At 35.5% G+C, this 25,591-nt stretch overlaps 1 protein-coding gene across 8 annotated transcripts in view; it reads right to left on the reverse strand.

Moving 5' to 3' along the window:
- Positions 1 to 206: 206 nt before the first annotated feature.
- The window catches only part of CFAP96 (cilia and flagella associated protein 96), a 29,553-nt gene continuing 4,168 nt past the window's right edge, over positions 207 to 25,591 (reverse strand). For 6 of the 8 annotated variants that reach the window (XM_019736155.2, XM_019736158.2, XM_019736157.2 and 3 more), the window contains exons 4-8: positions 23,392 to 23,529; positions 23,217 to 23,292; positions 11,996 to 12,175; positions 1,911 to 2,080; positions 207 to 452 (exon numbers count right to left, since the gene is read on the reverse strand). In XM_019736155.2, the coding sequence (XP_019591714.2) occupies positions 404 to 452; positions 1,911 to 2,080; positions 11,996 to 12,175; positions 23,217 to 23,292; positions 23,392 to 23,529 (613 nt within the window). In that variant the 3' untranslated portion in view covers positions 207 to 403. The remainder of the gene's footprint in view (positions 453 to 1,910; positions 2,081 to 11,995; positions 12,176 to 23,216; positions 23,293 to 23,391; positions 23,530 to 25,591) is intronic. The other 2 variants (XM_074329834.1, XM_074329833.1) reach the window with 2 other exon arrangements.

Consider the following 25,591-nt stretch of genomic DNA (forward strand, 5'->3'; position numbering starts at 1 on the left):
GCTATCCAATTTTCAAATACCTCCAAGAAGAAACAACAAATTAAGAACTTACTATATACTTTCTATCCCTCCAGCCCCCACATCCACCAACCCTGAAATTTTTTAACATTAGGAGGAAAAGCTCTCAAATAATAGACTACACTCAAGATTTTACAAAATTTCTAAACATTATATTCTCCTCAGAAACACAGATCAGCAATCACCTGTGAAATTATTAGCAAATATCATTTATTCATTAAGTAATAGTACTAAAACTAGGAAGAATATTAGAATGGCAGGCTTAAATTTCTTTTAAATTCTTGAGCTATCTGTTCCACAACATCTTTTATTTTTTTCAAATAATTAGCACTTGATAATGCATTACTGGTAGTCAGGATCTAGATAGCTATTTGTCTTCCAGATGCTAATAGGACTGTAATGAAGCAGTCTTGTAGTTCTTCATATTTAGTGACCTAAAATTAAAAAATAAATGCTCATTTAATTTTACAGGTGTGGGTAATATATCTGCACATTCTTGTAAAAAAAAATGTTTTACAATAAAAAAATTAACAATCCAAAACCAAATTTTCTCATCAAATCAAAAAGTTTTACTTAACCTAAGTCAGATATACTTTAAAAATGGAATTTAAGAAGTAAAAATTGGTTTATGGGATCAATTTTAAATAGACAGAAATCATAAGTGACATTAGGATTCCTTTTAATTACTACCCCCCAGAGGTTTATTAGGTTTAAAATTAGGGTAAAAAGAGCGAAAACTTGATTTAGGATAATATTTGTGATAATATAAAAAGAAAGAGATTTCAATAAACTCAAAATTACTAAACAGAAGATAAACTTTTGATTCTTCAAAAAAGAAATCAGCTACTCTTTTCTTTTCTCTGTCCAAACATATATTCTAGCACATCATAGAACTTTCTCAGCTCTGTTCTCTGGATAAAAAAAAAAAAAAAAATCACAGAAAACCACCCCCAGATTATAAGTCCTATAGACAATAGTTAAATTACATAAGTAATGAAGGAACTCTTACTTATGTGATATAAAAATAATGTTGGTAGTATAATCACTGTCCACAAGTGACAAAGATGTACTACTGTTTTTATAAAAGAATGTGAATTTGGTGTGCTTTACCTAATCCATTGTATGATTACACTGAAGTTAGAAATATGTAAATTAGTTTAATTGGCGTTCACATTTTTTCAGTGAATAGACAGAAAGGTAATCAAATGAATTCTTCCGCTTATTTATGATTTTACACACACACACACACACACACACACACACACACACAACGATGAATTGTCCTTTTCTAATTTCTGTTCTGACCTCCTGAGAACTTCTTTTCAGTTTTGAGAGTGCTCAAAACCTGGGCAAAATTGAAGTTTTACCATACTTTAATAATACACTTTTTCTCAAAGTATTATAAAATGATGTTAACAGCATTTTTAATTAACGAAAATATTTCCTGTTTTCATAAAAGATTATTTCAAAATTAAAGACAGAAATCATAAGTGATATTAGGATTCCTTTTAATTACTGAGAGACTGGAGCTCTTCAACAAGGGTCAAAAACTCTCTTTGAGAAACAGACAATGTTAACATGTATTGCTGACTGAACTATAAATATCTAAGTACTCTCAAACAACTCATAATAAGGTGGTATAGATTTGCTCAAAAAATTATGAACAGAATAGTTTGATACAGATAAATTCAGCTTTTTCAATCGGGAATTTCAGAAGATGGGAAAGAACTTCTACAAGGGAGGGCAGGTATATGGAAGGAGCTGAGATTTCTAAAGTCACCCAAATTTGTTATTTTAAAAAATATGTGTAAATAAAAGATATTATTTTGAAGAAATCTAAAAGTTGAAAACAATTTTTCTTGATTTATGAGCTAAATGTAACATGTTACTACCTTTTGACGTTCAAAGTCATTATACTTTCAATTGGTCTGCTTTTTGGTCCACCTGGTGGGTGGAAAATCTTAACATCTTTACTGGAAGTTCGGCTTGTCAATTTAGCCACATAAGGGTCAGCAGAATGTGAAGGGTAAGGTTCAAATGTTCCTGCCTTCATTCCACCAGCCTACAAATAAAAATGAGACAATGTTACACGGTTTTGTAAAACGCTCCTAAAAAATTAGATTTTGAAGATGTTCATACATTTGTTTATTGTCCATGGAGCTGGTTTTATATTTAAATAAAGTTGTCTACACTATTTAATTCAAATACCAGCAAAGAGTCTTCCTACCACCAATGTTATGGGATTAAGAGAACTTTTATTCTAAAAGTTCTCTATTAAAATGCAAATGTTTACAGGAAGTTAATATTCCAAACTATTGACAAGCATTAATACTTTAGTGAAAGTTTATCAGGTCAAACTATCATCTAATTAGGGGGTGAGCCCATTACTGAGGGAATGAGACACAGGGCATGTGATTTTGATAGAGAAAGATATTAAGGCTTGGAACCAGAGGATGGGAGAAGAGGCCAAGGATAAGGTTTGTCCAACAGGGAGCTTGGCATAACATGAGTTTACTAAACATCAATCAGTGATGGGGAAGATATTTTTTTTAAAAAGTATATTTATTTATAGTCTATTAAGAGAAGTCAATCAAAATATTTTTGACCTATACACAAAACAGACAAATATTTGCTTTGACTTCTTAAACTGATTTGTCATGATTTTAATTTTTATGTAATCTATAGTTACCAAGAAAGCTCTGCAGAATTGTACTACCCCATTTACTTAGGAATCCTTTCTCTTATAATACTTAAGCCAAATATACATGAAAATTCAATTCATTTGAAAGATATGGTTGCAAATGTTCACGTTTTCTAGGTTGAGGACACATAGATTATTATCTTGAAGAGCAAGAAATAATTAAGAAAAAAACTTAAGTAAAATAAGCTCATTAACAAATGTTAAAGCAAAATGGATGAATTAAAATTACAAAAATTATATCTGGTAAATATACTAACACACCAGATGATGCCTTTAAAAATAAAATAAATAGATAAATCTATATTATAACTAAGAATATGGAAGAAGTGGAGGAAACCCATACATATATGGAATACCAAAAATATAAATACTACTTTTGTAAACCTCTATATTAATAAACTTGAAAACCTGAATAAAATGATTTTCAAAGAAAATATAAATGTCAAAATTGTCTCAAAAAGAGATAGAAAACCTATAGAAAACAGGCACCATGCAAGGAAGTAAGCCCAGAACATTACCTATGATAATTCTTTCAAGTTTTCAAGGAATAGGTGTTTCTAGTGTTATTTAAACTGTTACAGAACACAGAAAAAGGAGGAAATCTTCCTGATTATTTTAAGATGCTAGCATCTACTTATACCAAAATAGAATAAAGGATACAAAAAAAAAGGTACAGACCAGTCACACTTAAAATTATCAATGCAAAAATACTTAACAAAATATTAACAAGTAAAACACAGTATTACACTTAAAGATTAATACAACATGGCCAACTGGGACTCATTCCAAGAAATCTGTAATTATTATTCACCTAATAACAAGTCAAAGGGAGAAAAGAAAAAAAAAAAAAAGATGGTCTAAATAGATTACACCAAAACAGTCAATATAATTCTATCTACATTCTTGATTTATCCCTATTTTTGGCATCTATAAAAATGAAACAGTAAATGTATACCAATTAAACTCAAGATTAAGGCAAGGACAGCCACTATTGCTAGCCTAAGCAATAGGATATGAGCATGATATGAAAGATATAAACATTGGGAAGGAGGGAGCAAAATTATTTGCCGATAATATAATCATATTATAAGAATCAACAGAATACCCACTAGAACATAAGCAAGTTTAATGAAGTAGCCAGTTATTTAAAAATATCAGATACTTTATAAAGAAAAATAATATGAGGGGAAATACGATGGGAATAAAAACTGTTAAAGAGAGCCTTAAAATAAGTAAGAATAAATGTAAGATGTATAAACCTATGTGAAGTAAAATATAAAATTCTGTAAGGCAAATAAAGGTTTTAATAAGTAGTTTATTTCTAGATCAGAAGATTCAAATTATACATATGTGACTACATCTAAAAATCTAAAGATTTAACCTTATAGCAAAATATCAAAGGTCTTTTCCCCAGAACTTTACAAATAATTCCAAAGCTCTAGACAATAGATACAGAACAGCCAATATATTTTTTTTAATTTTATTTTATTAAATTTATTGGGGTGACAATTGTTAGTAAAATTACATAGATTTCAGGTGTACAGCCAATATTTTTATAGAATAACAGGAAGAGACTAGATAACCCAATATTAAAATGTAATAGTAATAATTAAAAGTAATTCGATAGTGGTAGAAATAAACAAACATCAGTCCAATAGAAAGGAAATTCAGGAAAAAAAAAAACCTCAAAAAATGGGAATTTTGATTTAATGAGTCAAAGCAGTGGTGTTAAAAATTATTCTATCAGTAAGATTATGAACAATTGGTTTTTTAAAAAGTATCAGTTTTACTGAAGTCCAATTCCTGTACAATAAATGCACCCATTTAAAGTTTACAATTCTGAGTTTTGACAGGTGTCTACATCCATGAAATCATGAACACAATCGAGATATAGAACACATCCTCCCCCAAAAGTTTCCTCCTGCACTAAAAACTGGATTTTAACAAAGATAAAAGCAAGATGCCAGAAACATGGCAGCATGAGGGGTGCTCCTTGAAATGTCCCCTAGAAATTACAACAAATTGAAGAGGTATAATTCAATAAAGGATTCCCTATGCAACACACAAACACGTCTGAGAGATCTGCGCATTGAAACATCTGAAGGTGGGCCAATAGGAGCAAACATTGGAGGAGGAAAGGAGGAAGTGCTGAGACAGGCAGGGGCCATGGGTAGCAGCCTGGAACTCAATGAGGTCTGGGAGAGGGGAGAATTGAGACTGCAGTTGCACTCTCTGTGGCCCCAGTAACCCTGCCTGAGGGATCGGCATATAATGCGGTTGAACCCAGCAATCAGGGCAGAGAGCTTGGGGCAAAAACTGAATATAGAAGAGTGACAACAGGACTCAATGAGCCCTCATTGCCAGGCAGAAAAACAAAGCCACAGAGCCTGACCACCTCCTGCCAATCTCCCAGAGCTTGCCACCCCCCAAAATGGTAGCAGTGTCAGATTAAAGAGCAAAATATTTAAAGCACTGAGAACTGGACAGACATTTCTTGAGCAGCGAACGAAAGGTGTGGCTAATCTCAGTGACACCCGAGGAGCTACAGGAGCAAGTCACCTGTGGTCTGGCAGTTGCCATTGCTCCGAGGAGAGCAGAGTACCTGCCACCTCTCCCAGCCCATCCTGCCCCCACCTTTCCCAGCTGATGGCAGCAGGTGCACCCAGGGCTGCTGAGGCACGGAGCTCTGCATCTGGCTGCAGGTATAGCACTGGGATTTCAGAGGCTCTAAATCCCATCACCCACCACATCTTCCCATGGGGGTGGTGCCCTGAGGCCAAGGCAAATATGTCACAGAGGAGAAGCCCACTTCCCCAGGAAATCTACCACAACATGAGAAGTCTGAACAGCTCAAGAGAAAATAAAGCACTCCAGCACAAACTACTGGAAGGCAAAAGAAAGACCTCTGCATATCAACCTGCTGTCACTCCCATAAAAGCCCAAGAGGAGAAATAGTCAAGTAATCGCCGTGAATAACCAAAGTAACAAGGCAACACAGAAAGAAAATTTAAAAATCTCCAGACAATAAACTTAAAGACATGGAAATATGTGACTTAAATGACACAGAATTGAAGATTGCAGTTCTGAAAAAACTCAATGAGATGCAAGAAAACTCAGGCAGTTTAATGAACTCAGAAATAAAACAATGAACAAAATTAATATTTTACCAAAGAGATTGAAATTTTAAAAAGAACTAAATAGAAATTCTGGAGCTGAATAACTCAGTAAAAAAGATAAAGAATGAAGTAGCCAGCTTAGGAAATAAAGCTGACTAAATGGAGGAAAGAATTAGTGATATCAAAGATAGAAACCTGGAAATGATGCAAATGGAAGAAGAAAGAGACTTTAGAGTTAAAAGAAATGAAAGAACTCTACAAGAATTACCTTATTCCATCAGAAAGAGCAACATAAGAATAATGGGCATACCAGGAGGAGAAAAGAGAGAGAAGGGCACAGAGAGTCTATTCAAACAAATAGTAGACGAGAACTTCTCAAATCTATGGAAAGAACTTGATCCTTGAATCCAAGAAGTACACAGAACACCTATTTACCTCAATCCTAACAGACCTTCTCCAAGGCACATTATATTGAAGCTGACAAAAATTAATGACAAAGAAAGAATTGTCAAGGCAGCCAGGGAAAAGAAGGCTATATCCTACAAACAAAGTCCATTAGATTATCATCAGACTTTTCAGCAGAAACTCTATAAGCCAGGAGTGAGTGGAATCAAATATTCAAACCATTAAAAGAGAGAAATCACCAGCCAAAAATAATATATCCAGCAAAGTTATCCTTTAGATATGAAGGAAGAATAAAGACCTTTCCAGATATACAGAACCTGAGGGAATTTTGCACCATGAGGCCTGCATTACAGGAAATACTAAAGGAGGCTATTTAACCTGAAACAAAAAGACAAGAGAATAAAAATCACGTAGGTATACTAAATGGTTTACTAATGTTTAGTAACACTGGTTTACTAGCAGGATTACTGACAGACAAAAAGTAGGAAATGGCAACCCCTACATAGAATAGGACATTATACACTTAAACATAACACACAGGATAAAGAAGAAAAAAAAAAGAAAAAGAGAAGAAGTCAATTTGTTACTGCAACTCAGAAAACAACTCATAGCAAACATAGGGATAATTTGTGACAACAAAAACATAAAAGAGGAGATAATAAAGGTCTGAATTTTCAGAGGAATGGAGATAAGAAGCATGTTTAAGAAAAAGCATTACTGTATATATAAAACTTTCTTTTACATAAACTTAATGGTAACAACTCAAAAATAAAGAAGAGCATCCAGAACTGAGACATAACAAAAAAGAAGAAACAGGAAGTACCACCAAACTAAAATAATAGACAGAAACAAAAAGGCAAAGAAACAATGAAGACACTGAGCTATCAGAAAAACAAAATACAATGGCTATAGGAAAGCCTCATACATCAATAATCACCCTGAATGTAAATGGACTAAACTCACTAATAAAAAGGCACAGAGAAGCATATTGGATCAAAAAACAAAACCCAACCATATGCTGCCTCCAAGAGACACATCTCAGCTACAAGGATAAATATAGACTCAAAGCGAAAGGGGGGAAAACGATACTCCAAGCAAATGGCATCCAGAGAAAAGCAGGTGTATTCATACTCATATCTGACGAAACAGACTTTAGGATAAAAAAGTAACAAGAGACAAAGACAGACATTTCATAATGATAAAGGCAACAGTACAATAAGAAGACATAACACTGATCAACATATATGCTCTCAATCAGAGAGCATCAAAATATATAAAGCAACTACTAACAGAACTAAAGGGAGAAACTGACAAAAACACAATTATAGTGGGGGACCTAAACATGCCACTGACAACTATGGATAGATCATCCAAACAGAAAAGCAATAAGGAAATATCAGTCTTAAATGACACATTAGACCAATTGGATATAATCGATATTTACAGAGCATTTCATCCAAGAACACCAGACTATACTGGTGCACACGGAACATTCTCAAGAATGGATCATATATTTGGACACAAAACCAGCCTCAGCAAATTTAAGATTGAAATCATACCAACCATATTCTCTGAACATAGGGCTTTGAAACTGGAGATCAATTACAAAAAGAAAGCAGGAAGAAACACATAGACTTGGAGATTAAACAACATGCTATTAAAGAACGAATGGCTCAAAGAAGAAATAAGAGGAGATATCAAAAGATACATAGCAACAAATGAGAATAAAAATACATCCTATCAAAATTATTGAGATGCAGCAAAAGCAATATTGAGAGGGAAATTTATGTCATTACAGGCCTATCTCAAGAAAAATTCCAAATAAACAATCGAACATTACATCTTAAAATACTAGAAAAAGAACACACGAAACCCAAAGTCAGCAGAAGGAAGAAAATAATAAAAATCAGAGCAAAACTAAATGAAAGAGAAAACAAAAAGGCAATAGAAAAAATTAATGAAACAAAGAGTTGGTTCTTTGAAAAGATTAATAAGATTGACGAACCCTTAGTGCTAAACTCACTAAGATTAAAAAAAGACACGAATAAACAAAATCAGAAATGAAAGGGGGGAAGTTACCATGGATGCCACAGAAACACAAAGGATCATCCGAGAATACTATGAAGAACTATATGCCACCAAATTCAATAACCTAGAAGAAATGGACAAGTTCTTCGAAACATATAGCCATCCTAGGCTGAACCATGAAGAACTGGAAAATCTAAGTAGACTGATCACCAGTAACGAAATTGAATCAGTCATCCAAAACCTTCCCAAAAGCAAAAGTCCAGGACCAGATGGCTTCACTAGTGAATTCTACCAAACATTCAAGGAGGATCTAATACCAATCCTATTCAAACTCTTCCAAAAAACCTGAAGAAGAGACAATACTCCCTAACTCATTTTATGTGGCCAACATTACCCTGATACCGATACCTGGTAAGGATAACACAAAAGAAGAAAATTACAGACCAATATCTCTAATGAATACAGATGCAAAAATCCTAAATAAAATTCTAGCAAACCGAATACAACAATGCATTTAAAAGATTACACGTCACGACCAAGTGGGGTTCATCCCAGGGGCACAAGAGGTTCAATATACATATAGCAATCAATATGATACACCACATAAACAAAATAAAGGACAAAAATCATATGATTATATCAATAGATACAGAAAAAGCATTTGACAAGATACAACATCCATTTATGATAAAACACTTCGTAAAATGTATAGGAGGAAAATAACCTTAACATAATAAAGGCCATATATGACAAAACCTCAGCTAATATTATAATTAATGGTGAAAAACTGAAGCCCTTTGCTCTACATTCAGGAACAAGACAGGGTTATTTATCCCCTATCATCACTGCTATTTAATATAGTATTGGAAGTCCTGGCCAGAGCAATCAGGCAAGAGAAAGAAATAAAAGGCATCCAAATTAGGAATGAAGAAGTTAAACTGTCACTTTTTGCAAATGATTCTTTATATGGAAAACCCTAAAGACTCCACCAAATAGCTATTAGAAACAATAAACGAATACAGTAAAGTTGCTGGGTATAAAATCAATGTAAAAAACTCCATTGCATGCCTATACACTAGCAACAAAATTTCAGAAAAAGAAATTAAAAAAATAATTCCTTTTCCAATTGCAACAAAAAGAATAAAATATCTAGGAATAAAGTTAACAAAGGATGTGAAGGACCTTTACACTGAGAACTATAAGACATTATTAAAAGAAATGGTAGATACAAAGACTGGAAAGATATTCCATGTTCATGAGTTGGAAGAACCAACATAGTTAAAATGGCCATATTACCCAAAGCAATATACAGATTTAATGCAATCCCAATGGCATTTTTTTCAATAAATAGAACAAGAAGTCATCAGATTTGTAAAGAATCACTAAAGATCCCAAATCGCCAAAGCAATCCTACAAAAAAAAAGAACGAAGCTAGGGGTATCACACTCTCTGAATTCAATTTGTACCACAAAGCAACAATAATCAAAACAGCATGGTATTGGCAGAAAAACAGACACACAGACCAATGGAATAGAAGTGGAAACCCAGAAATAAACCCACATATATATGGGCAGATAATTTTTGACAAAGAAGCCAAAAACATACAATGGACAAAAGAAAACCTTTTCAATAAATGGTGCTGAGAAATTGGAAAGCCACATGCAAAAGAATGAAACGAGACTGGATTTGTCACCATGCACCAAAATTAACTCAAAATGGATTAAAGACCTAAACATAGGTAAATAAATTGCATAGAAGAAAATACAGGTACTAAACTTAGGGACCTTGGTCTTAAGAGAGGATTTTATGAATTTGACTAAACAAATGGGACTATACCAAACTAAAAAGTTTATGCACAGCAAAAGTAACCATCAACAAAACAAAGAGGCAACCAACTGAATGGCAGAGGTATTTGCAAACAACACCTTCAATAAGGAGCTAATATCTAATATATGTATCAACAGAAAGAATTTGAATAACCTCAACAACAAAAAAACAATCCAATTAAAAAATGGTCAGAGGACCTGAACAGACACTTCTCCCAAGAAGACATAGAAACAGTCAACAACGATACGAAAAAATGCTGAACTTCACTAGCTATTAGGGAAAAGCAAATCAAAACCACAATGAGATACCACCTCACACCTGTTACAATGGCTATCATCAACAAGACAAGTAATAACAAGTGTTGGAGAGCCTGTGGAGAAAAAGGAACCCTCATACACTGCTGGTGGGAATGCAGATTGGTGCAGCCACTATGGAAAACAGTATGGAGGTTCCTCAAAAAATTAAAAATAGAATTACCATATGACCTAGCAATCCTTCTTCTAGGTATTTACCCAAAAAATCTGAAAACATTTATCTGTAAAGATATTTGTACCTCTATGTTCACTGCAGCATTATTTACAGTGGCCAAGACATGGAAACAACCAAAATGTCCTTCAATAAATGATTGGACAAAAAAGATGAGGTACATATATACAATGGAATATTACTCGGCCATAATAAAAGATGAAATACTGCCATTTGTGATAACATGGATGGATCTCAAGATTATCATGCTAAGCATAATAAGTCAGACACAAAAAGTCAAGAACCATATGACTTAACTCACGTGTGAGATATAAAACTGAAAGCAACAAAGGAATAAGACAAACAAACAAAAACTCATAGACACAGATAGCAGTTTAGTGGTTACCAGAGGGTAAGTAGGGAAGGGGCTGGTAAAAGACAGAAAAGGGGGTCAAATATATGATGATGGAAAAAGAACTGACTCTGGGTGGTGAACACACAATGCAATATATAGATGATATATTATAAAGATATACACTCGAAGCCTATATAATTTTACTAACCAATGTCACCTCAATAAATTTAATAAACAAAAATTTTAAAAAAGAGGAATCTTACACAGATTTTAAAAAAGAAAGATAAATGCTAGATGTTTACTTTGCTCTTCACATCAAAATATATTTCAAATGAAGATTTCAAAGCAAAAGGATTAGATTAATAGAACTCAAGAATGTATATTTTTCTAAAATTGGTGGTATAGTTATGACATCATAAAACTCAGCATAAAGGATTGATTCATTTGACTGCATCAAATTACTAAATTTCTGAATAGCACAAAATACTACAACCAAATCAAACATTCAACAGACTAAAAAACATATATGTATTTTTTTCAACTCAAATGACAAAAGAACAATATCCTTAACATACGAAAAGATGTTAAAAATCAATTTGAAGAAGACAAACATCCTAATATAAAATCTACAGGGAAAATAAACAGGCAATTCACAGAAGAAAAAACAAAGTACTAAGGTTTATAAACTATAAGAAGTATTTTTACTTTTATTCACAGTTGTAAAGTTCAGCAGAATGAGACAGCTCATTTTAATAATTTCAAAAACTAAATGATGGTCTGGCTTTTTATGGTTTTGAGAAAAACTATACCTAATATACAGAGAGGCAATCAGAAAATACATCGTAAATTCAAATATATTTGAACTGATTAATAATTACTTCATTATAAGAGCTTCATTACTCCCTACACTAGCCATACTTTGTGACTTTTCATAATTTTGTAAAAAAGTATTTCACAATTCTTGGTGTAAATACAAACAAAAGTTTACTACTTAATATGGGCAATAAAATAATTTGACAGCAAGAGGCACCATTTCTTTAAAATGCTTAATATTTTTTCATTCGAAAATTTTTAACTTACCTTTTTACCAGGAGAAGAGGGCTTAAAGGGGCTTGTGAGTATGGCTTTCTTCTCTGCTTTTTTAACTGGTGGTAAGGTTTTCTCAAACAAATAAGGATTGGTATCAAAATATGCCCTTGGGTAAAGATTTAACTTGAAAGGTGCCCCTTTAAGTAATCTTTGGTGTTTTTCATTCTCTTTCTGTAAAGGATTTGAAATTAAGTAGCATAAATTACTCAAATTGATAGTAATGCAGAAATTGAATCTTCTTTTAATTTTAATATAAGCATGTAGATTTTTTAACATATACTGCTAAGTTCACATTTTTTAAAACATTCTTTTTTTATGTTCTGTTTTTATGATAGGCCTTCAATAAATGTCAGTTTTTATATCTAAGAATGAGGAATTCTTACTTTTTACATTATAACATTTTTATATTGCAATATCATTAGCGACCCAGTACTTAAGCAAAATGGGTCATTTTTTCCCTCCCAAATTGCAATATTCTCCATAGGACATTACAAAGTATGAAAATGATTGTTAATAAAGTACAAAAAATATTTTCATGTTATGAAATATAGATTCCAAAAGACAACTATAAAGTGAATACTGATACTTTTTCACTTTTTTGAAATATAAAATCTGGTATTTCATCATTCAACGGAAACTAAAAACACTTGGTAAATGAAATCCGAAATAGATAATCCAGGGAAGACCAATTTTCATTTTTAAGAACGCTGCTGAAACACTTTCAGAATTTTTCACTCTTTTTCGATTTTTTTCTTGCTTTTGCTTGTCTTCCTTTCTCCAACCTATAGGAATTTCACCCCTTCTTGGTGATCTCTCACCTGTCTCACACCACAGTGGTACTTATAACCATTCCATTTATTTTGGGGGGCAGTGTTTCTCAAATTTTAGTTTTCATGAATAACATCATAGTTACTTAAATTACAAATTACCAAGCTCTTCCCTCAGAGATTTCTGATCCTACTGGTCTGCTGTATGGCCCATTAATCTGCAGTTTTAACAGTTACCCCAGGTGATTCTGATACAGGTTATCGTAAGGCAACACTTTAAGGAGCACCTTTTTCTAGAATATTGTAATTGTTTTACCAACCCCCGCCCTAAAGTATTCAGTTGAGTACTAATCAGCACATATATGTGAGGAAACTGCTCAAAGCCAAGAAAAGAACGACTTAAAAAGATTAGAGGTAAAAATGTCCAGCTCTCAGACAGAGCTAGGATGAGTGCTGGTTCCACCACCTGTGCTAGAAAACATGATTCCCATGATTTAAATCACACAGGATGGCATTAACAGCATATTGGACATTGCAGAAGAATGGACTAGTGGCCTTGAAGGCATAGCAAAGAAACTATTCAAAATTAAATAGAGAAAGAAAAATAGAATTAAAAAAGTGAACAGAGTAGGACAATTTCAAGAGACCATTAGGACATGTAATTGAAGACCCTGAAGTAGAGAAGAAAGAGGAACGGAAAAAAAGATCTGCAGGAATATCAGCTCAAAATATTCCAAATGTAGTGAAAACAAAAACATACAGATCAAAGAAGCTCAATAAATCCCAAGCACAAGAAGCATGAGGACAACACCAAGGCACATCATAATCAAAATGCTCAAATGAGTGATAAAGAAAATCTTAAACGCTGCCAGAGAAAAAAAGATGTACACACAGAAAAACAAAAATAAGCATGACAGCAGATTTCTTGTCAGAAACAATTCAAGCAAGAATACAGTGGAATATTAGCTGAACCGAAGCCTTACAACTAAGGACATACAGAAGAATCCGCCTCCAGACTGGTAGGAGGGGCAGAGACATGGAATGAACTGGTCACACACCCATGTGTGACCAAATCAGGAGGGATATCTTGGCCGCAAAAGTCCCCACCCCAACCCCCGGAGAAGTGAGGAGTCCCAGTCCCACACCAGGATCCTTACCCCAGGATTCCAGTGCTGGGGAGAGAAATCCCCATAATTTCTGGCTGTGAAAACCAGTGGACATTGTGGCTGAGTGAGACAAGGTAGGCAGCAGTACCAGTCGCTCCCCTTAAAGGGCCTGCACACAAACTTACTCACTGATGGACTCACTCACTCTGGGTCTAGCACTGGGGCAGCAGCTCAAAAGGCACCAGGGACATATAGGGAGCAACAGAGTTGTCTGGCTTCTGAGTGAGGGCTGGAGGGGCAGCTCTGTTTGGGTATGTGCCACTTTGTTCCTTTGTTGAGTCCTCCCACCTCCCTGCAGGCAGGCACAGATGGCTACCATATCTGAGTCTCCATCAAACTGGATATCATCTTTTGCCCACCACCAGGGTACCCTGGTGATTGCCTGAGACTACACCCGACCCAACTTTGGGGCACACCCACACCACTTCTAGTGGCTTTTCTGTACAAACTGCCTGTCTTGGCTCATAAAAATCTCTTAAAGGTTCACAAAAGCTTTGGCATGCTCCATACCTCTGGCTAAGCAGCCTTAAGCCTGACACTAGCAGCAGCTGGCCTCGGTTCGAGCTTGGCCTCTTGTGGCACCCCTAAGCCCAGTATGGGTGGTGACCATCTTCAGATTGCTTTGTGGCTCAAGCCAGGTGGCCCGGGGCAGGGCACAGGCTATGGCTGAACTTGTACTGTGGTGAGGCCCCTCCCAGGAAGACCTGGGGATGTCATACCCTGTGGCCAGCTTCCAACTGAGCCAGAACATCACCCGGCCACCTCCAAGGAAGACACTCCTAAAGGGAAGACTGGGCAGGCACCAGAGCCCTGCTAATTCAAGTCCTGCTCCATAGGTTCAGGCCCTGCACAACAGCACCTCCACTGTAGTCACTGCCAGACTTCACAACCAATCAGCTGAAGATCAATCCCTCTCACTGATGTGTAAACAGTAACCAAGGCTCAACTACAACAGCAAGGCTCACACAACCACACAAGGGACACGCCTGGAGAACCTGGCTCTGGTCACGAGGGAGACTGTGCCACTGGGCCTCACAGGACACCTACTATATAAGGCAATTCTGCTAACCTGGGAGGCATAGCAGCCATACTCACATAGAAACAAACACAGGGAGGCAGCTAAAATGGGAAGACAAAGAAACATATCCCAAATAAAAGAACAGAACAAAGCTCCAGAAAAAAAACTAAACAAAATAGAGACAAGCCATCTACCAGACGCAGAGTTCAAAACACTGATTAAAAGGATGCTCAATGATCTCAGGAAGAATTTCAACAAAGAAGATAGGGAACATAAAAATCAAGATAGAAAACATAAAAGAAGAACCAGAAATAAAGAATAACTGAAATGAAGAATACATCAGAGGGAATAAACAGTAGATTAGATGAAGCAGAGGGTTGAATCAGCAATTTAGAAGATAAAGTAGCAGAAAATACCCAATCAGAATATCAAAAAGAAAGAATAACCCAAAAAATGAGGATAGTTTAATAGGCCTCTGGGACAACATGAAGCGTACCAACATTCACATCATAGGGGTACCAGAAGGAAAAGAGAATGAGCAAGGAACTGAAAACCTATTTGAAAATCTAATGATGGAAAACTTTCCTAATCTGGCAAAAAATACAGACATACAAGCCCAGGAAGTGCAGAAAATCCAAAAGAAAATGAAACCAAAAAGGCCCACATCAAGACACATCATGATTAAAATGCCAAAAGTTAAAGACAAAGAGAGAATCTTAAAACCAGCAAGAGAAAAGAAGTTAGTTACTTGTAAGGGAGCTCCCACAAGATTGTTAGCTGATTTCTCAACGGAAATTTTGAAGGCCAGAAGGGATTGAAACAAAATATGCAAAGTGATGAAAAGTAAGGACCTATAACCCAGATTATTCTACACAGCAAGGCTATCATTTAGAATTGAAGGACAGATAAAGAGCTTCCAAGACAAGAAAAAGCTAAAGGAGGCCATCAAAACCAAACCAGTAATACAAGGAATGTTAGAGGGATCGCTTTAAGATGAAAAAAAATCAAAACTACGAATAATAAAATGGCAGTAACTACATATCTATCAACACTTTAAATATAAATGGATTAAACACTCCAATCAGAAGACATAGCTTAGCTCAATGGATAAGAAAACAAGACCCGTAATATGCTACCTACAAGATACTCACTTCATATCAAAAGACACACACAGACTGAAAGTAAAGGGATGGAAAAAGATATTTCACAAAAATGAAAACGGAAAAAAAAAAGCTGGGGTAGCAATACTTGTACCAGACAAAATAGACTTTAAAACAAAGGCAATAACAAGTGACAAAAAAGGACCCCATAATCCCACATCTGGGTATTTACCTGAAGAAACTCAAAACATTAATTCGAAAACACATATGCATCCATATGTTCATTGCAGCATTACTTATCAAAGCCAAGATATGGAGGCAACCTGAGTGTCCCTGAATGGATAAAGAGGTGGTACCTATACACAATGGAATACTACTCAGCTATAACAAAAGAATAAAACCTTGCAATCTGCAACAACATCGATGGACCTACAGGGTACTGTGTTGAGTCGAGTAAGTCAGACAGAGAAAGACAAATGTCATATGATTTCACTTATGAATGGAATCTAAAGAACAAAATAAACAAATGAAACAGAAACAAATTCATAGATACAGAGAACATTTTGATGGCTGCCAGGTGGCAAGAAGGTTTGGGGGTTAGTGAAAAAGGGAAAGGGATTAAGAAGAACAAATTGGTTGTTACACAGTAGTCATGGGGATGTAGGGTATAGCATAGCAATATTATTGACTATAGGATTATATAGTCACTATTCCTATAGTCAATAATATCATAACTATGTATAGTGGCAGGTCATCACTAGATTAGTCAGGGAGGTCACTTCTCAAATTATATAAATGGCTAACCATTATGCTGTGCACCTGAAATTAATATAAAATAAGATTGAATGTCAAATGTAATTGAAAATTTAAAAAGGGAGGGGGAAGGTGAAGGAAAATAAGAGGTTCAAATTTCCAGGTATAAAACAAACAAGTCATGGGGGTATAATGTATAGCATATGGAATATAGTCAATAATATTGTGATAGCATGGCACAGTTTCAGATGGTTGCTGGACTTAGGGTGATCACTTTCTTAAGTATATAAATGTTGAATAACTATGGTGTATACCTGAAATTAATACAATATTGTATGTTAGCTATATTTTAGTAAAAAGCCTTTTAAAAGAAAGAAATCTCCTCTAAGAGAGTAGATCTTAAAAGTTTTCATCACAAGGAAAAATAAAATTGTAGCTCTATGTGGTGATGGATGCTAACTTGACTTATTGTGGTAATCCTCATATACAAAATCGAACAATTATGTTGTATACCTGAAACTAATATGATTTTATGTATCAATCATATCTAAATAAAACAAAACGCACACACAAAAAAGTAAAAAATAAATAAAGTGATTGAAGTGTTTATATACACTCAACCCTATAAGGACATGCTAATACGCATATACATGTGTATGTATATTTATATGTTTGTATATGTACATATATGCACAATATATTTCATAATATATCATATATGAGGTATTATACATGATATATTATGTGTATGATTCAATATGCCCAAATATAAAAGCAAAGGTTATAATGCTTAACATTAAATACAGTGGGTGTGGAGATTCAAGATGGCAAAGTAGAGAAATACTGTGCCTGCTTCCTTCCGTGAACACATTAAACTTACAGCTAAATTATAGCACAATCAACCTGGAGAACCATCTTAAGTCTAGCTGAACAGAACTTTTATAACTAAGGATATAAGGAAAAAGCCACGTCAAGACTAGTAGGAGGGGCGGAGATGAGAAACAGGCACCAAACCATCATATGGCAGTCGAGAATTAGGAGAGCTATCTCGGCCACAGAGGTGCCTCCTGTAGCAGCAAGGTATCCCAGGCCCACAACAGGCTCTCCCCAGACTGGAGTACTGGTGCCAGGAAGAGGAGCCCCCACAACATCTGTGAAAAACATTGGGGATTCTGAACATCCAGGTGAGACAGAAGGCTGCAGGAAACCCAGACATCTTCCTAAACAGCCCGCGCACAGACTCTCTCACTCCCAGGCACTAACCTTGGGCTCCAGCGAAGGGATGGTAACTCGAGGGGGTGTTGGAGTCATAGCGGGGGCAGACTGAGCTATGTGGCTTTAGAGATAGGGTTGGAGGTCAGTCGCCATTTTCCCAGTGCAGCCGGCAGGTGGCCGCCATCTTTTCTGTGTTAAGCCCTCCCCCAAAGGCCAAACCTGAATCTGATTGGTCTGGTGAGCTCTGCTGCACTGCCATGCTGACTCACTGGGTCCCCGCCCTACCCAACTCCCCCAAAGAGTAAAGCACTTTCTCGGGAGCACCTATCCCTGCTCAAATTGCATTCTTTCTTGGAAAACTAACAGAGTCCATAGGACCCAGGGGGATGGCAACCGGCCTCGGTGCGCCTTAAGACTTTTGCTGAGTAGCTCCAGCCTCAGCACTGGTACCAAACCAGAATCTACATTAACCTGGTGACCACAACTCCTCCCACCCTGGTGACTCCCTGAGTCCCTGCCTCACTGTGGGGACAGAGCCCCAGAAAGCAGTTTCCAGGCTCTCGGCCTCACATAGAAAGGTGCTGGCTCAGGTAGTAAATGGCCATCAACTGTGATTGGATGGCCATCAGCTGTGGCTAGTTGGCCGTCAGCTGTAACCAGTGAGCCATTGGCCACTAATATAACTGCTGTGGCTACGCTAGCAGGAAAAATGGGGGCTACCAAGAAGATGGTGGCTGAGCCTGCAAGCGGCGCAGTGAGGGTTGCAAACAGTGTGGCTCCTGCTTCCTGTGTCTCCAACCCAGCCGCCAGCGAGAATATAGTGGTCTGACTCCCCTACCTATGGCTCTGTGGGTGTTCCTTTTTGGCCTCACCATGTCCTGCGTTACGTGGGGAACAGGACTGGGACCAGAGACCCCACAGGCCGCCCCGCACAACAAATGGCGCAGCGAGCAGGGTTTCCCGCAGGCCGTTCCGCACGATACTCACCCAACTTGCATACTGTCTGAGGCTTTAACAGTGGCTAAACCTTACTGCAACTGGCAGGTGGCAACAGGCCTCGGGGTGTCCTGGCTTTTTGCAGAGCTATCCCAGGCCCCGTACTAGTGGCAGCTGTCCTTGGCTCTCAGTGTGGCCTTTCCCACATGCCTCTAAATTTAGCACAGGCAGCAAACAATCATGGGTAGCTTGGTAGCTTCTACCAGGTAGTGCCTCTCCAGTCACAGGCAGTGGGTGACCTGGGTCTGCACCTAATCCCTCCCAAGAGGCTCCAGAACCAACATACTTGGAGGCTGGCTCAGACCACAGTAGAGCACTGTCCAATTAACCATACAAGCAGCACACCCAAAGGGCAGTCTCAGCAGGCATGAGAGCCTGCTAGGGTGAATCCCACTCAGTGGGGTAAGCCCCCTACACAGCAGCCTGTAAGCTGTGGATGTGGCCAAACCCCACAGCCAGTCAGCCTAAGAGCCAATCTCACCCACTAATGTGCCAATAGCAATCAAGCCTCGACTATAACAGGAGGGCACACACAATCTACACAAGGGACACTCCTGGAGCACCCAGCACAGGTGACCAGGGAGACTGTGCCAGGACCCCACAGGGCACCTATGAAATAAGGCCACCCAGCCAAGACTGGTAGACATAGCAGACCTACCTAAGACATAGAAACAAACACAGAGAGGCAGCCAAAATGAGGAACTAAAGAAATACATCCCAAATGAAAGAACAGGAGAAAACTCCAGGAAAAAAGAAAATCTAAACAAAATGGAGGCAAGCAACCTACCAGAGATGGAGTGTGAAACACTGGTTATAAGGGTGCTCAATGCTCTCAGGGAGAATTTCAACAAAGAGATAGGGAACATAAAAATGGAGCTAGAAAACATAAAAAAAGAACCAGTCAGAAGTGAAGAATATAATAACTGAAATGAAGAATACATTAGAGGGAATCATCAGCCGACTAGATGAAGCACAGGATCAAATCAACAATTTAGAAGTAAAAAAAAAAAAAAAAAAAATCCACAAAAATGAGGATAGTTTAAGAGACCTCTGGGACATCATTAAGCGTAACAACATTCGCATCATAGGGGTAACAGAAGGAGAAGAGAGAAAGGAAGGGACTGAGAACCTATTTGAAGAAATAATGACTGAAAACTTTCCTAACCTGGCAAAGGAAATAGACATACAAGTCCAGGAAGTGCAGAGAGTCCCAAACAAGATGAACCCAAACAGGCCCACACCAAGAATGGCAAAGATTAAAGACAAAGAGAAAACCTAAAAAGCAGTAAGAGAAAGGCACTAGTAACTTATAAGGGAGTTTCCATAGATTGTTGATTTCTCAACAGGAACTTTGCAAGCCAGAAAGGATTGGCACAAAATATTCAATGTGATGAAAAGCAAGGACCTAACAAACAAGATTACCCAGCAAGGCTATCATTTAGAATTGAAGGACAGGTAAAGAGCTTCCCAGTCGAGAAAAAGCTAACCAGTATTACAAGGAATGTTACCACCAAACCAGTATTACAAGGAATGTTAGAGGGACTTCTTTAAGATGGAAAAAAAAAAGATCAAAATTGTGAATACGTAGTAAAATGGCAATAGTTAGCTACATATCTATCAACAGTTACTTTCAATGTAAATGGATTAAATGCTCCAATCAAAAGACATAGGAGGGCTGAATGGATAAGAAAAAAAAACACCTTACATATGCTGCCTACAAGACAGTCACTTCAGATTGAAAGACACACATAGACAGAGAGTAAAGGGATGGAAAAAGTTATTTTATGAAAATGGAAACAAAAAGAAAACTGGGGTAGCAATACTTATACCAGACAAAATAGACTTTAAAACAAAGGCTATAACAAAGAACAAAGAAGGACCCAGTAATCCCACTTCTGGGTATTTATCCAAAGAAACCCAAAATGCTACTTCGAGGGGATCTGTGCATCCATATGTTCATTGCAGCAAGATGTGGAGGCAGCCTGGGTGTCCCTCAATGTAAGAATGGATAAAGAAGAGGTGGTACATATATACAATGGAATATTGCTTGGCCAGGGAAGGGAATGGGTTCTTGCCATCTGCGGTGGCATGGATGAACCTGGAGGGTATTGTGCTGAGTGGAGTGTCAGACAAAGACAGATGCAATGTGATTTCACTTACATGTGGAATTTAAAGAATAAAATAAATAAACAAAACAGAAACTCATAGATATAGAGAACATATTGGTGGTTGCCAGATGGGAGGGGAGTTGAGGGTGAGTGAAAACGGGGAAGGAATTAAGAAGTACAAATTGGTTGTTACACAGTAGTCATGGGGATGCAGGGTATAGCACAAGGAATATAGTCAATAATATTGTAATAACTATATATGGTGTCTGATGAGTACTAGATTTGTTGGGGTGATAGATGAAAGGGGGTTGGGGGACAAGGTTAAAAAGTAAAGGGATTAAGAAGTATAAATTTGTAGTTACAAAATAATCATGTGGATGTAAAATAAAGCATAGGGAATATAGTCAATAATATGGTAATAACTATATATAGTGCTAAGCGGGTACCAGACTAGTCAGTGGGATCATTTCTTAAATTATATGTGTCTAACTATTATGCTGTACACCCGAAATTAATGTAAAATAATATTGAATGTCAACTGTAATTGAAGAATTTATAAAAAGGGTGCAGGCAGATGAAGAGGAATAAGAGGTTTAAGTTTCCAGGTATAAAACAAATAAGTCACAGGGATGTAATGTACAGCATAAGGAATATAGTCAATAATATTGCAATAGGGTGGTATAGTGTCAGATGGTTGCTGGACTTATCATGGTGATCGCTTCTTTAGTTGTATAAATGTTGAATAACTATTGTGTATACCTGAAAATAATATAATATTGTATGTTTAGCTATATTTTAATAAAAATCTTTTAAAAAAATACAGTGAAGTAATCTCTTTAAAATTCAAAAAGAAAAGGCAAGGGTACCTTTTTAAATTATTTTCACACTTAATTTTGAAATCCAGGGATATCAAATTTCTCACTTATGAATAATAAATTCTGAAAATAAGAACAAAAGAACTTCAATGTAAGGAGAAAAATTAGCTTATACCCATGAAGTTTAGGATGAAAGGCTACTGAGTCATTGATTCAAATGCTTATATGTATTTATACGTACATTACTTACTATTATCATCTCTACAGATGAAAAGTAGTTTATATGTCATTTTATATAAATTGAATAATACGTAGAAATAGAGAAGCTTAATTTCAAATGACCAAGGTTTCTGCCCAATTAAATAGAATACTTTTCCTGGGTTTGGAAACAACCATTTGCCAAATTGCCCACTATCCTATCTCACTGCCCCAGTGCCATTTAAAGTCACGACAAGAAAATTATTGAAGATTGTATGCGTAAAAAAAAAAAAATACAAAAACATTAATTAAATTGTTGTCATTTAATTTCTGTTGCTCAATGTCCAAACAAACTTGACTTGTCATTACTATTAGCTTTAGTTTATGCTGACATTGTTAAATTATGTTGATATTGTTCCAAAATGTATAAGGATTCCTATTTATTCACATGTAGGCATTCTCCACCTAAGTGAATGTTTCATTATACGTCAAATATTGTATAAAATGAGTGTAAGAGGAACATGCCACTACATTTCAGTTTTTATTTCTGCCATTTAATGAAGTGAGTACTTTTCTCCTATCCTCTCTCTTCTGTAGGTATTCATCCATTCTCCACCTCTACTTTTTTACTTTTCTCCATCACTCTTCCATTCCATTCACTCATAATGGCTTGATCAGCCCCAAAGTACTACTACCAGTTTTTTAGGCACAAGATATTAGAGTGTGGAGAGAACATGGCTAAGGTTTAAAATATGACTCTTCTACTCAAAATAGAATGGAGTTGATCAGGCCAAGTTAACAGAAGTCTCCCAGCTAGTTTAGAGAGATGTAAGGTAGATGTGGTAAACTATAGCAGCAGATAAAAGCTCATCCCGGGAAGAGCTGAGAGGATCTCTACCAAGATGTGGAAATCTAATGTCAAAAATGTAAAATTATCATAATTTATAAACATCAGTCTGCCATTGCCCCAGTAATACAAATACATAAAAGATAACAAACCATAATTAGATTACAAGCGAATTCTCTAAATCAACTAAATGAGAAAGACTGAAAAAAGTTAAAATGGATTATCTTACCTTATAATTTAGTTTTGCTGCATCGTAGAAATCAGCTGAGTGTGAAAACTGTTTACCTATGGTAACATTTGCATAGCTAAGGAAGGAAAATAAATAATAGTGACCTCAGAGTCCAGAGCTTTTTAATTTAATTTTTTAAAGTTCAAAACAAATGAAAGTATTAAATATATCTTACCCATATCCAGTTCCTTTCTTTCCTGGGTTTGTGTATAAATTCTTTCCAGGTGCCTCATATTTTTCTTTGGGTTTTGACTGCACACTGAAGAATGGGACTGGACCACCTATTGTTCCATAGTAGCTTCCTAATCCACATCTTAAATACAGTTAAAAAAAAACCCAAAACAGAACCGGTTAAAATAGCCAATTTTGCATTATATATGTTTTACTACAATATAAAAAATGATTGAATAAGGAGCAAAATATATGCAATGGAATTGACCTGTATAACTTTGGTAAGAAAAAAAAGCAATTTGTGTTAGTTTTAAGTCCAATTTTCCCCATTTTTCAGACAGATGTTTTTAATTTTTATGCTTATTATAAATGTTTAAATACAATTTCATAATCTCTAGTAAGTCAGTTTCCATTAATTCAGTTAACTATAATAATAAATAGACCCTTTGTGTTTTTAGATGAATTTCTTGGTATTTTATGGCAATTTAACTAATAAATGGCTAATTACTTCTGACCAGTTTCTAACTAGAAACTACACTTTCAAAACATATACTCATAAGTATTGTTTCCACTGCTAAAGGCCAACTGAGTCTCATAGAATTTTGCTGATTTTCTTCTTTTTGGTTTATATTTATCACTTTATTATAGAAAAAAAATTAACCAAATATTTTTTCTTCAATTTTAATTTTAAATCTCTGAGCCCACATAACACATTTAATGAAACCATTTAGCATCTAGCACTTAATTTTCACAAATATTTTCTTTAAAATTTTCACAATAAAAAGGATAACTAATGTTAGTAACAGTCATAGTCTCTAATTTGCAAGTTATCAATGAAGCTAACAAGCTTTAATAACCAGAAAATGGTCTCCAAGACAAATGAAAACTATTATTATCAAGACTTGACACTGTTTATACATTTAAATAAAAAATTTCAAAAACTAGAAAGATATTAATATTGATTACTTATTATCTCTGGCCTACAAATAAAGGTTCCATTGAGAGAAGACAGTCATTTTCATTAATTACTATTTACAAATATATGTAATAAAATTCTAAAATGTAATAAAGAAATAAAGCAAAGACATCGCAGAGAAAAGAACAATTATGCACAGCAATAATCTAAGTAGCATGTGATTCAATGCAAGCATTAAATATCAATACATTTAAAATTTATTAAATGCCTATGGTTCCATAATTTGGTGTTGAATAAGTACCAGTATAAAGGCTTCTTATTTATACCACCAATCACTCTTTTTGGAAACACATTCTGTATATCCCTAAATTAAAAATGTTTTTCACATATTTGTGAGCTTTAAAAAGAAAGGAAAACAATAGTTTAACTACAAAACAATATTTCTTGGCTGACAAATGAATATAAGCATATTATAATCTAATGTATCACAGCAGCAATTCCCAATTATTACCACAATAAGTTGTAGCTCATGGGGCGAGAGCATTGAAAAATAGGAAAAAGTTAAAGGGAAAAATACACACATTACATGGAAAAGAAATAAAGTAGTGACCCAAAAATTGTATCTAAGAAGAAAATGAAGAATCCCCTGAAAAAAGAAATAATATTAAAAATAAATAACTGATACCTATCCAAAATGTAAAAACGTCAGAAAAGACTCAACTACAATAACAGAAAAGAGATTCCCCACTCTTAATAAAAACTTAATAATTTTGAGAAGATTGAAGCTTTACTAAACTCAAGCAAATACCACAAATAAGCACAAAATTAGTCTTCCACCAGTCCTCATCCATCATAAATTCTAAATTGAGAGAGTGACGTTATTCAGTGTAAGTGAACATCATATTATAAAGCTTAGTTATAAAATATGATATAATATAAGCTATATGGTTTTATTTGTTTAATGATTAAAAGTTAAGAAAATAATGAATCTTCACATTGACAGCTATCACAACTAAAATACTGTTAAACCCTATGCATGTATCTTCACAATGATTTTTAAATAATGTATCTTTGATAAATTATCTTCTTTATGAAAAAAGGCTTCTTCTAATTTCACTTTTTTTATTAATACTTTGTAAACTTTTTTTTTATGCAGAAAAAAGTCAAGAGTACAGAGATGATGACCCAAGGCAATTTTTTTCCCTAACCTGGCTATTGCCAGGCTTTTGATCAAATTTATTTTCATTATTTAGTTAGCCTTTATAACATAAACTACTAGAGAACAGTG

Source organism: Rhinolophus sinicus, linkage group LG04 (assembly GCF_036562045.2).
Source record: "Rhinolophus sinicus isolate RSC01 linkage group LG04, ASM3656204v1, whole genome shotgun sequence".
Lineage (NCBI taxonomy): Eukaryota > Metazoa > Chordata > Mammalia > Chiroptera > Rhinolophidae > Rhinolophus > Rhinolophus sinicus.